Consider the following 13,522-nt stretch of genomic DNA (forward strand, 5'->3'; position numbering starts at 1 on the left):
TACTAAGCAGAAATAGGCGCCGTTGTGGTACCCATAATCTAGCCGGCATCCTGCGCAAAGGAGCTTCCCACTGGTTATTTTAAATCCTTACTTACGAACATAAATTGACAAATATTATAAGGTAAACCATTTAACCTAAATTAATTTCAAATAAATGTTTGCAATTTTGCTTATAACGTGGGGTGTAGATGTAATAAAGGAATATTACAATTGATACGAAATGACAATAAATCTTGTAATTTGGCGAGCAAACGCGGGTTCTGTACATAACCACTGGCTTACAACGGATTTAGACTATTCAAATGACAACGGGACAAGTTTGTTATTTCCTTTACGTTACTAATACTTACCCCCTTATTCATAATGGTCCGCTAACTTTAAACAGCCGCTAAGGAGTGTTTTTTCTCATTCTTACTTAGGTCACTAGAAGAAGATAGAGTGAGAATTAGCAATGCCTTAAGTTAGCAAACTATTATGAATTTTATGTTCACTAGTCTAAAGAGTGTTTAGCAATGAATTAATTAGTTAGATAGTTTCTGTGATTACTAAAATTATAACAAACGTAAAAATTAAAAAAACAATTGCGAAATTTCCATCAAAACGATAAAATCTAAATTTATCATCACTACTGAAAATTACTTAAAATTTCACGAATCGAGTATGAGTCACGAAGTGAGTATTTTTATCATAATAAATAAATGGGTTAAATAAATAATTAATCGCCGTGGCAATTGTAAGAAGCAGGGGAGGCATTTTTATTTATATACCCAAACTGATAAACACCTTTTCAAAATAGGCGTTAATTCTTGTTTGTAATCTTATGTGAGTAGTTATTTCAAAAAGGCAAAATTCAAATCCAAATATTTTTATTCAAAATAAGATATGATATCACTTATTTAAAAGTCAAAAACTATCATCGTGTTTATGCCTTAGACCTGAGAACAAAGGCAAGGCAATGTCTCATTTTCAATCAAAACACAAAGTAAATGCATGAAGGTATGAGATGGTATGTTCTAGAAACAATTAGGTAGGTAGGTATGTACGCGTCGGGATCGATGCGGCTTGGTGTAAACATACGGTAGAACAATGGCGTCTGTCGATACAATGGACAATGCCAATGCTTTTGATACGATAACGACACCCATCTGACGTGTTTCTGTGTGTGTAAGAACATAACTCATTCATTGTGTAATATCTATGTATATACACATCATACCGTTATTCCAACATTCAAAAAAAACAATTGTGTATTTTTATGAAACCACGATGCAATTTTTTTTTTACAAAATAACACATTAATATCAGCATAATTATCGAAAGAAATAAAAAACAAATTTATATTTATGTACTTTACATATTCATAATATAGTGCAATGCAAATTCTTTGTTAATTACCATTAATTGAGCAAGAAATGAGAAAAAAAAAGAACAATATCAAATTCAAATTCAAATTCAAATAATTTTATTCAAAATAGGATTTATAGTCACTTATTGAACGTCAAAATCTACCACCCATTCAAAAGAGACTGCCTCAGACCTGAGAAGAATGGGCGCAAGAAACTCAGCGGGCTTTTTTTTATATAAAATATGGATTACAATGTAATATCGTACAATAAACATTAATAATTAAAGAGCCTGAGGGTGTTCGCTTTAATCCCAGTCCGTGGTGTCATTAAGAAAATCGTTTATGCTATAATAACCTTTCCCACACAAACGTTTTTTAACAATTCTTTTAAATTTCGTAACACATTTGTTTTTTAACATTTTCTGGGATTATATTGTAGAAGCATATACATCGCCCAACAAAAGACTTACTAACTCGACCCAACCGAGTAGTAGGCATAACAAGTTTATGTTTGTTCCTCGTGTTAACATTATGAATGTCACAGTTTCTAGAAAATTCCTCAATGTGCTTATGAACATACAAAACATTATCAAAAATGTATTGAGAAGATATCAAAAAAATGTCCCAAGAAAATACCATTAAGTTTGCCAAAGTTTCGTTCAATTCATAATCCTATTATCTTGTTTCTCGCGCTTCTCGAAACTGTTAATAAAGTGTCCGTTGGTGAAAAAAACTTAATGTTAAGCAAAATAACCTTAAAAGTTAATGTGATGCTGTTGCGAGATATATTCGTCAAAGGACCACAGTATTCAAGCAACGTCATGAAAAGGCTACAGTTAATATTTTTTTAAGATTAAATCTTTCACCAGGCTCCTTTGCACAGGATGCCGGCTAGGTTATGGGTCCCACAACGGCGCCTATATCTGCCGATAAGCAGTAATGTATTAACATTACTGTGTTTCGGTCTGAAGGACAACGTAGCTAGTGAAATTAGTGGGCAAATGAGACTTAACATCTTATGTCTGAAGGTGATGAGCGCAATTTTAGCGCCGCTCAGAATTTTTGGGTTTTTCAAGATCCTGACCGGCACTGCATTGAAATGGGCAGGGCGTATCAATAACCATCAGCTGAACGTCCTGCTCGTCTCGTCCCTTATTATCATACAAAAAAAACTTGAGGAGAGCTGGGCCCATTATTTTGTAATTATTTTATTAGATATAATGTAACGCTCGTTTAGGGTAAAGTCGGATCGATTGACTAATAATCTAAACACATGGTCGGATTTGCTACGGCCGGAACATCGAACGGTCCGGTGGGTGGCTCACACCAATGAATACGCATGAATTTCAAAAATACTTCAATTTGATTTTTTACATCCTAAAAATTATCAAAAACATCAAATTATTGATGACGCAGTGCTCTGTTAACCGCTTACTTGATATGGTAATTCCAATTAAATAATATTTTCTGCATTTATATATTGTTTAGTTTTAGAAATTAATGTGAGAAAATATGAATTGAGAAAACTTAAAAATTTAATTAATTATCACATAATTACCTTGCAACTTTCACTCTCTTAAATTCAGAAGAAATAAGATCTGGGTTCGAAACACAAAAACACGTCATCAAACAGCATAATAAACGCATCTATTTCTGGAAGATTATCTGATTGCGTTTTAACAAATCCACTTTCACTCATTGTAAATAATAATTATACAGATCATTAAATAATAAAAAACTAACATATAATTTAATATATCGCTAACCACCGAAAATAATATCTAGGAAACATACCATTGCTTATGTTTATCTAGACTTTGACGTCACACTGCACTTCAACCAAAAGCATTGCGTTACGTTGTTTTATATTTCGCACGTATTTATTGCACTTTTGTATATTTAATATTTAGTATTCACTACAAATTTAATAAAAATTTCAAAATATTTCAACTAAATATAAGTTATATGCATATATACCTATAACCTATTGGCCTGGCGTCGTTCTCGGTATGGTCCGGACGGTAATAATAATAACTTTGTGGTCTGGCCAATGCGATATACCATAGAGTTTGGTCCGCTTTCAGACTGCGTTCGATGGATCGGCTGTACTAATCAAAGGGAAGTATCTCTAACGTTTAAATAATAATATAGTCTACTTTATCTGGGTATCAGGGAATGACGACCACGTCTAGTCCTGTGGGTTCTTTGAGCAAAAAGTGGGATAGGATTCTGGGGAGTTCGGGAGGGAGTCTTTGATGGATGGATATTCGATTTAAAACAACCGAGTTATTTCTTATACCGCTGAGGGGCTTGAATATAAATACCATTTTATCGTGTATTTTCCGTATACACGGCAGGAGTATAACTTGATATAATATGATATTCTTCTGCCTTTTCCAACGGAATTAAATTTCGGAAATATCTTTTATATGCTCTTTATCCGATCCTTACTATTCAAGTTTTCTTAGGACAAGATTCTACCAACATTATAAATTCATATTAAACAACAACAACGTTACAACAATTGCGTTACGAAAAAGGTTACAACAGTTACGTACGTTACCATAATTACGTACAATGCGTTAAATAAATAAAAAAATGTTAATGTTAAATAACCTAAACATCAAGTAAACATCAACAAATAGTGTAAAGTGTAACAGATGGACAAGGTAATGCCTGCAGTAAGGCGTGGCTGGAGTAGATAAGTAGATTTGTGACAGTTCAGTAACGACATGACATAAATTTGTGAAGGCAAACACAGTTAAAGCAGCTTAGCTTCCGTGCAAATAAGGGCCGCGCTCAAATGACACGGGCATTTGAGGGTTATTATTGCAGCGAATGCCACGAAATAGCCAAAACTGACATTCAATTTCTTACTTTTACTCGACTATAGAGAGGCGCGTTGAGGGTTAAAGTAATGTCTATTTTTACTTTTAAATAGCTGTCAATTTCTCATTCCTGATCGACTATAGAGAGGTGCATTTAGTGTTAAATTAAGATCTATTTCTAGGCTAAAATTGTGGTGTACTCAGATATTCTATTAGTAAAGATTTTATTATAGGTAAGGCATTATTATAGGCAAAACAATATGTGATATCGTAAATGGTACGATATATTTTATGATCACCATAAGGTCGATTATCATTGATTATATTATAATATCTGGACGACTGAGCTTTGCTCGGATTTTTAAGAATGTACAAAACTTGAACAATAAAAAACCTAACAGTACATCTGGATTCGAACCGGGGTCTTCTGCTTTCCGGATCACCCAATGTCCTATCTGAGCTATTATAGTCTTATATATAGTGGCGAAATTTACCTTTGTTTTCTAATGTTATTGTAGCTGTTTCTAGTGAGAAATCGGTTTCGGTCTCCAAGGCCCCCGCCCGGCTTCGCTGTAAAAGCCTTTATGGCTATCAGCACAGAGGAGGTTTTTAGTCGGTAGGGGGTGTTTACACCCGAGTCCGACATATGGGCCCCGCTTCGGGGTCTTTAATACGTAAATGTATTTTACTCCTCTCGAAAAAAAAAATCAAAGTGAGAAATCATTTTTTTTTGTGAAAACACGGATAAAACTACATTTTCTAAAATTGAAATCTAGCTGGATTGATATCTCACCCCCGAAACTACCTGTATACTAAATTTCATAAAAATCGTTAGAGCTGTTTCCGAGATTCAGATTATATATGCTCGTTGTAGATTATATAGAATTGCTCGTTTAAAGAGAAGATTTAATAGATTTACACCTATGTATTGACTTATCGCGATTATCACTTCCTTTTGTCGAGTAGAAGATAGCTAAGATTTTACGAAATTCTACCCGCAAGAGTTTTTTTTGACCTGACAGAACAACGTCTGTCAGGTCAGCTAGTTAGCACATAAATGATAAAAATGACAAAACAGACTAGTGATATTTAAACCTAACTACTACGTAGGATTGTTTTGTTACTCTTTCACCACTTAACACTCAAATAACAAATGTCACACATACTTTCTCAAGAGTACAAAAAATAACATAGATATATTTTCTAATGAAATATTAATGATGGCCAAGGGAGCGCGATATATATTTATACGGTTGAAATACCTTTCAAATAAAGTGTATAACAGACTCCGTCAAATCCTAAGATTTAATACATTAAGTAAGTATTAAGACATTAAGTAACAAATAAGTAAATTTGAAAGAAACTGTCATAACGATAATACCAGGAACAGACATAAATTTATAATGCCTACTTGGCTAAGTCGAGTGAGTAAGTCTTTTGTGGGGCGATGTATATGCTTTTACAAGATCCCAGAAAATGTTCAATTCAAAAGTATAACGTTATTCAAAATAATTGTAAAAAAACGTTTGATACCACAGATTGGGAATGGAGCGACCGTCCTCAGGCTATTAAATAATAAGTTTAATTGTACGATATTACTTTTGGTCTGAGTCATTATTTTTGAATGGGTGGTAGTTTTTGACTTTTAATAAGTGATTTTATATCCGATTTTGAATAAAAATATTTGAATTTGAACTATTTCTAACTAAAAAGTAAGCACTTTATTAAAAACAAGTTGTCTGACCCGGTGTCTACACCAGAATGACCCCACAACGCTGGGGTTATTCGAACATCCGTATTGCACAAAACCGGCGCGTGCGCAGCGGGTGAACCGCGACAATGCAGCGGAAGACGTCTTGCGCCGCCTCCGACAGATGCTTCCACCATCTTGAAACTGGTTTCTAATAAACGCGGATTTATTGACCTCAGCTTTTGCATTATGAATGAACTCCAAGCCCTAATAAAACTGTATTGATCGGAAGCTGGTGGCATCTGGCGATTCAGTGGAATGCACTCCATTGAGAAGCGAAGCATATTTTATTTTTGGTGGACTGAAAGAAAATTCCGACCTTGTCGTTATGTTTTATAGCCTTTACCCATTACTGATACGGCACCTTCTCCGGTTCAATTTCTTCGATCATGAAAAGGTGGAGGTGATTTTAATGAATCTCGAAGGAAATCATTATCATTACACTTACTGTCACTGCCTTTGTTCATTACGTAATAATGTAGTGACAGCTTTAAGTGATCACTTACCATGAGGTGACACGTACGATCGTATGTTTCCTATAAAAAAATACTTTGATTGATTGAATAAAGAGTTCATATTTAACTGGCTGTCAAAAGTCACTGTTTTGTGTCCTTCAGGCTAAGCCAAGTTTATTATCTATAATCGTTGGTACTTTAGGAAACTAAGAAAATGTATCGAAGTACACATTAAGACACGTAGTCAGTACTACCGATAATTATTTAATTTTTTTATTCAAAATAGGATGTGATTATTGAAATTATATATGTGTACTACTTAAAGTCAAAAACTACCACCCATTCCAAAAAGTAAGCCTCAGACCTGAGAAGAACGGGCGCAGCATACTTACCGGGCTTTTTTTTCATAAAAAATATGATTACAAAGTTATAGTAGTATAGTGAAGTCGTACAATTAAATTTATCATTTAATAGCCTGAGGGCGGTCGCTTCATTCCCAATCTGTGGTATCACTAAGAAAGTTGAAATTTAAGTTATTGCGACCTTTATCACACAAGCGTTTTTTAATAATTTTTTTGAATATCGTAATACATTTGTTTTGAACATTTTCTGAGATCTTGTTGTAAAAGAAGCATATACATCACCCCACAAAAGACTTACTAACTCGGCTTAGCCGAGTGTTGGCATTATAAATTTATGCCTGTTCCTGATGTTAACATCATGCTTAAGACAGTTTCTAGCAAATTCACTGCCGTGCCTTTATACACACATAACATAATGCAAATGATTTGAGTTTTCTTTAGTGATAATTCCGCCAATATTTGTCTTTAAACAATTCGACACGTGTTTCGAAACTGACTTGAGCCTCGTGCCAGATTTTGGCGAGACAACACGTCCTGAGGATGCCTCGTGTAGAGGCGAAACACGTGTCGAATTGCTTAAAGACAAATATTGGCGGAATTAACACTAAAGAAAACTCAAATCATTTGTATAATTATGGATTTCCGCAAAGTAACGCGTAATTCAATATTTTTTTTTTTTTACAAATAACATTATCAAGAATATATAACATATAAAATGTAGCATACTTAAAAATAATAGAAAGATACAAGAAGATGCCAACATTATGTATGTTCATAAAAATACATACAATTTTGATGAATAGTGATAATCATTTAATATAAGAGGCAAAAATTTAATTATAGTTCCATCTTAAAAATTTTATAAAGCTGGTCACATAGGGCAATGTATACACTATATATCAATCTACTACATCATATAACTGAACTTCGGTTACATTTTAAGCTTCATATTAAGGAAACTTTAATGTAGAAAGCGTATTATAAAGTTCAGTTTTATAAATTATTGTTCTTTTTCTATTTTTGTGTGTAAATCTTACTGCGGCTAACAGAATACATCTCCTTACCAAGTTTCAACAGTATAGTTCTTATAGTTTCGGCAAAAAGTGGCTGTGACATACGGACGGACAGACAGACAGACAGACGTGACGAATCCATAAAGGTTCCGTTTTTGCCGTTTGGCTACGGAACCCTAAAAAGTATGCTTTAGACTAGACGATATGGGTGAAAACTTTAACAAGTCGAATCGATCAAAATTTATCCAAGCGAGAGTTAATAACTAATATTGAAGATTGAGTTTTATTCAATATCCACAGAATAAAGTGCTCTGCGCGACTAACAAAGCTGAAGCTACGAATAAAAAAGGAGGACCGTATTCTAGAGGTGTCTCAAAACTTAATCTGTGATAAAGTGTGTTTAGACCATAAACTTAGTAATACACTTACCCTGTGTAAAAGTGAGATAACTATCCTTACATAAAAACCTAGGTGTGACAAAGAGAGGAAATAGATGAAGACCATTAAAACCGTTTTGAAACAATTTAGTGTCCATTAGTCTCCTGTCAAAGTAGACCGTGTTTTAATTTTAGGGTTTTTATCGTTATTGTTCTGTGTATAATACTTTCGTGGTGCTAATTTGAGTAGAACATAATCACTAAAATATTTTGTATTACATTTTTTATACGCAGTAGACTCTCTATTTTCTAAAGGTTATATTAATAAAAAAAATATGTGTGGTAAAATATAATATTGTATGCGTGAATATGACGCTGTTTATTAATATTTGTCATAGGGATTGATTGACCAAAAGTATAATATTACATACTTCACTAACACATCTGTAAAACTAGCACAAATGAACATCTTCAATTTAGTCTCGCCGTAATGAGGAGAGTGTTTGTCTATTACAGTAGTTATACTAAGTTTATAGTTGATTTGACGACCTCTATAGCCCAGTAGTTCGTGACCCTGCCTTCTGAGCTAGAGGTCCGGGGTTTGAATCCCGGTGGGTACAAACGGATATATGTTGAATATGAATGTTTGTTTCCGAGTCATGTATGTCATGTAGTATTCATAACTGTGCATAAAAGATACTAACTAAGTAGTATAGTTATTTAGTATGCGAGAAAATAAATACGAATTAAAACATCGGTAGTGTTATCAGTCATTATTCCTCACCCCAACAGTCCCCAAACTGGTTTTCATAGACGTAGCACGCGTTTGGCCATCACACACACTACGACACCCCCGTAGAGACGAACCACATCGGCAGACAAGAACACGCGCCAATTTCAGTTCCGTAATGAATGAGCTCCAAATAAACCGGCACACAATACTGGCATCTTATATTACACGTGAAAGAAGAGGAAGTAGGAAGGCAGCTGACTGACTTCTTTTACTTCGCTTTTGGTAATGATGGTTTGTAGTGCAATCGCTTTTGTTACCATGTCCTGTCGCGTGCGGCGACTGTTCTATGATAAGTGGGTGTAAAGGTGTGCCGTACCGTTGCTAGTCAAGATGTTTTGATACGCGATATTAGGGCACTCTAATCAGATATATTAATACAATGGCTGGATTCTATTGCGCTTAAATTTACTGCAGTTACCCGCTTTATCAAAACCTAGTTTATGCAGTCATCAATATCGGCTCTAGATAATGTAGGTATGCGTATGTAAGTACGTTGCATAAACAATTTAATAGAATTTTATGTACAAATCAGGACGTGTTGTCTCGCCAAAATCTGGCACGAGACTCAAAGGAGTGCCTAAGGATGCCTCGTGTAGAGGCGAAACACGTGTCGAATTGTTTTAAAAGCAAATATTTTCGGAATTAACACTAAAGAAGACTTAAATCATTTGTATAATTATGGATTTCCGCAAAGTAACGCCTAATTCAATAAATTTTTCAGAATTTTATGTTTCAACTCAATGATCATTTTAATTAAGTTTACGGTCAGTAGGTATTTTCAAACTATTTTTTGCTAGTGGACATCGTGATGGTTCATGTTCTTACTCCAACCAGTCCAAGCCATTCCAGAGGCTTGCCTTTGCCGATTGCTTCAGGTATCCGGAGGTGATGCCGGAGGTTGGAGGATTTGTACCTATTTTTCCGCCTCTATGCTGTGGTCTTTCTTCTAACTGCATGCAGCCCTTACATGTCTGTTTCACCTAAATAAGCTTAGGTTTGTTTAAGAGGCTGTGGCCAGTTATAATACCAATCATTTTAATGACAGCCCTGTAATGCAAGTCTTATTCCTGGAACTCAGAGACTAGACTAAGATTTTTCAATAAAATATCGATTTGATTCTTACTGTATTAATTTTGAAAAATACGTAACTATGATTTAATTAACCAAGGAAAACTATTTTATTTAACAAGTTCCAGCTCCTTAAATATATAGAGTTACTAGCTGACCCAGCAAACGTTGTATTGCCGATATTAAAATCGCGATATAAAAGTAACTGTTGATCTTAGATGGGTGAAAATTTGACGTTGTATGTATTTTTTAATGCTGACTCATAATCAAACAAATTTAAAAAAATGTGTCAAAAAATTAAAAACAAATTTGGCGTTGACCACCCTTAACATTTAGGGGGATGAAAAATAGATGTTGTCCGATTCTCAGACCTACCGAATATGCACTCAAAATTTCATGAGAATCGATCAAGCCGTTTCGAAGGAGTTTAACTACAAACACCGAGACATGAGAATTTTATGTATTAGAGTTATTATTCATTATAGAAATATTTATACAGTGTAACTGGCAATTAGTTTAATTTTGTTATTATCTTTCAGGTAATGAAGAGGAAGGTGATTTTGCATCAACCAATGATAATGCAGGTAAAAATATTCATAACTATTTTGCTGTTAAATATTCAAATTAAAATATTTTTATTCAATATAGGATATGATTAAAATTGGCAATTCAATTTTAATCCATGAGACTTTTTGAACCAAAATATTGTATTTCAACTTCTTAGTGCATCAAAAGTTCTGTCAGATGTTGAAACTTTCGATCGTTACAGCAAAGATTACATGAATATTATGCTCAGTAATTCATGTAAAGAATTAGATCGTAGTGTTTTCCTTTTAACAGACATTACAAAAAAATTACTAAAACACATTCATAGCATTAGCAAACACGATATATAACTTATGTAAGTATTTATTTGTACTCTATACTTATTATAACTCTACCTACTAAGTAAGTTAAGTCAATTTCGACATATTTGCAAATATGTCTCTAAGTAATTTATTAATAAATTAAGGCAGTTATCCTAAAAAATCGCCAAAATAGCGCGTAGTTGAAACCATTTCTTGACGATTTATATAAAGATTATATTTTTACAAAAAATAATTATATATCTACAGAATATGAGAAGAAAATTCATTTCTTCATTACATTTCTATTTTTTATACACAGTGCAAAAAATATCACCAAAATACCTCTAACTTTTACAGTTGGAGCCATGCTAATCATTCAATATAGATAAAAATTGTATGAAAATACATTAAATGTATTCCAGTTCTATTTAACATGACATAGTTTTGTTAGTTTGGTAAAGATAATTAATTGTATTATATTTGTAATGCTTCTAATTCTGAATTAAAACTATGGCTATCTTGTGGGAGAGAGGTAACCTAGCTCTGCTCAATTCCTCAAGGCCATTGACTCGGTCCCCAGCCTTCAAGGCCTTAGCGAATCGACGCTCACGCAGCGTTCTATCAACGCGTATTTTTTTACGTGTAGCAACAGATTGCTTATAATTAGGATGATTTGAGTGAATGATTCAGAAAGCTATTGAAAGAAGCTATAAGACCATGCAAAATAAACCGTCTTATAAACAAAATAAGCGTCAGAACTTGGTGAGGGAGTAAGGGTGCCGTACGGCACAGTGGGTTGTGGTATATCTGAAAAATCTAGTGCCCTGGGGCACTGCTGATTTGGGAAGGCTAGTAGCGATATCAAAACATGGAAGTGTCTACAACTTTTAAATTCGTAAAAACCGGTTGAAATATAAAATGTTAAACGATAAATATGAAATATCAAATGATAATGTAAGAGGAGCAACGGTCCACAAATTTGAATGGAAACAGAATCTGATTTTGTTTTTAGTACTTTTAAAAGTAAATTAAATCAGATTATTCGTTATAATATCTGCTAACTGCTTGAAAGTGCCGTTAAAATAAGATACGTACTGACGTAATCTATTATGTACTACAAACAGCCACTTCAATTGTATTTATATTGTAGATAAAAAATTAACATAATACCATCAAAATTTGGACCGAACACTTGAGAACAGTGATTCTAATATTAAAAAAAAACATAAATTGTAACAAAAATTTGATGTGAACAATGTTATATTATAATCATCTTATCTGTATAGATTTCTGAACAGTAAAATGTTTGATAGTTACGCGATTATACAACTTAAGTTGATTAGATACCTTACCTGAAATTATTGTTTTGTCTAATCTATCATTTATCACTCCGATACGGCTAGGAAGATTGGTCGAGTGATGAGTTATTGTAGATAGTTGTGTGTTAAAGTGCGCGTGTGTTGATGAAAAGTTTTTTAAAATTGTGTTTAAGGAGAATTGGGAGGCTTAAGGTTAGTGGTATTTTATTGAAATGATAAAATCTGACCAGAAAAGCAAAAGGTTCACCCTATAAATGATAGATTTGCTTTAACTCTTGATTAACCTAAGTAATTGAGTGGCAACGAGATTGCGCTAGTTTAGACGTAATATGATTCATTAGCGCAGCAATTTCTCTTGTTATTCTAGTCTTAAAAACGAAACAAAAAGTGTAACTATTTGGATAGGCCACTGAAGTCACTTCTATGTTTGTCATCTCGTTGTTTGTCACCACGGAGACTCTGGTTCGATTCTCGCCCGCCACTTACCAATGTGTTTTCGATTATTCGATGCGAGAGTATGAGCTACGGTGATCCTATACCATCAGGTGGCCCCAATTCTCGTTTGTCCTCCTCTTCAATTAAAAAAAAAGAGTAAACATAAGTCAAAGAGGAACATTACAGAATCAATACAAATAAAATAACAAATTGGTTTGTAGTAGCAACATGTGATTGCGTAAATGATTGATTTACGATGTTACTACCTCATAGTACTTATAAGATATAAATTTTGAATCTCTTCTATAAGTTAGTTCTAAAGTACTATAACATAATTCAATCTATGTATTAACACGATCAAAGAAGAGATGATTGTAATCTTGCTTTGTTGAATGACAATCATTAAATCCACAATTGAGCATTGTATAGATGGACCCAATCAAAGGTCCAATTTAAACCCACATGCACACACTCACTCACTCACACACACACACACACACAATTAATTGTAAATTGTAAAATTTGGTTTTTAATCATTTCTGATTATTTCTATATTGTTTACTAAATAAAATGTATCTGCTAAGGAAGTTGCGAGATATTCCCAATACAAGTGTCCTAAGACAACTTACTGGGAAGTCTCAACCACTAAAAAAAAATATATATATGTAATCTTTGAAATAAACGAAATTTATCTAAATTTATTTATATTAATTGAGTCAACTTAACATTTGTTCTAGAATGTTCTATGATATCTTAATCTATGTACGTGATGCAAAAACGTTGTCGTCTTTTCTAAGCATATCACATCATATCAGAAGAGAGTTAGATTTGGCATAATGAAAGTTTACCTATGTTGACTTCTGTATAGAAGAAGTGCAGTAAGCTTGAACGAAAAACATTATGGCATGACATATTATAAAGTAATAGAT

At 33.5% G+C, this 13,522-nt stretch overlaps 1 protein-coding gene across 3 annotated transcripts in view; it reads left to right on the top strand.

Moving 5' to 3' along the window:
- The window catches only part of LOC126977450 (MDS1 and EVI1 complex locus protein EVI1-A-like), a 197,658-nt gene that overhangs the window by 69,619 nt on the left and 114,517 nt on the right, over positions 1–13,522 (top strand). For 2 of the 3 annotated variants that reach the window (XM_050826246.1, XM_050826247.1), the window contains exon 2: positions 10,531–10,575. In XM_050826246.1, the coding sequence (XP_050682203.1) occupies positions 10,531–10,575 (45 nt within the window). Of the gene's footprint in view, positions 1–10,530; positions 10,576–12,291; positions 12,351–13,522 lie in introns of those variants that run through there. The other variant, XM_050826248.1, reaches the window with a different exon arrangement.

The sequence above is a fragment of the Leptidea sinapis genome, chromosome 45 (assembly GCF_905404315.1).
Source record: "Leptidea sinapis chromosome 45, ilLepSina1.1, whole genome shotgun sequence".
NCBI classification, from domain to species: Eukaryota; Metazoa; Arthropoda; class Insecta; order Lepidoptera; family Pieridae; genus Leptidea; species Leptidea sinapis.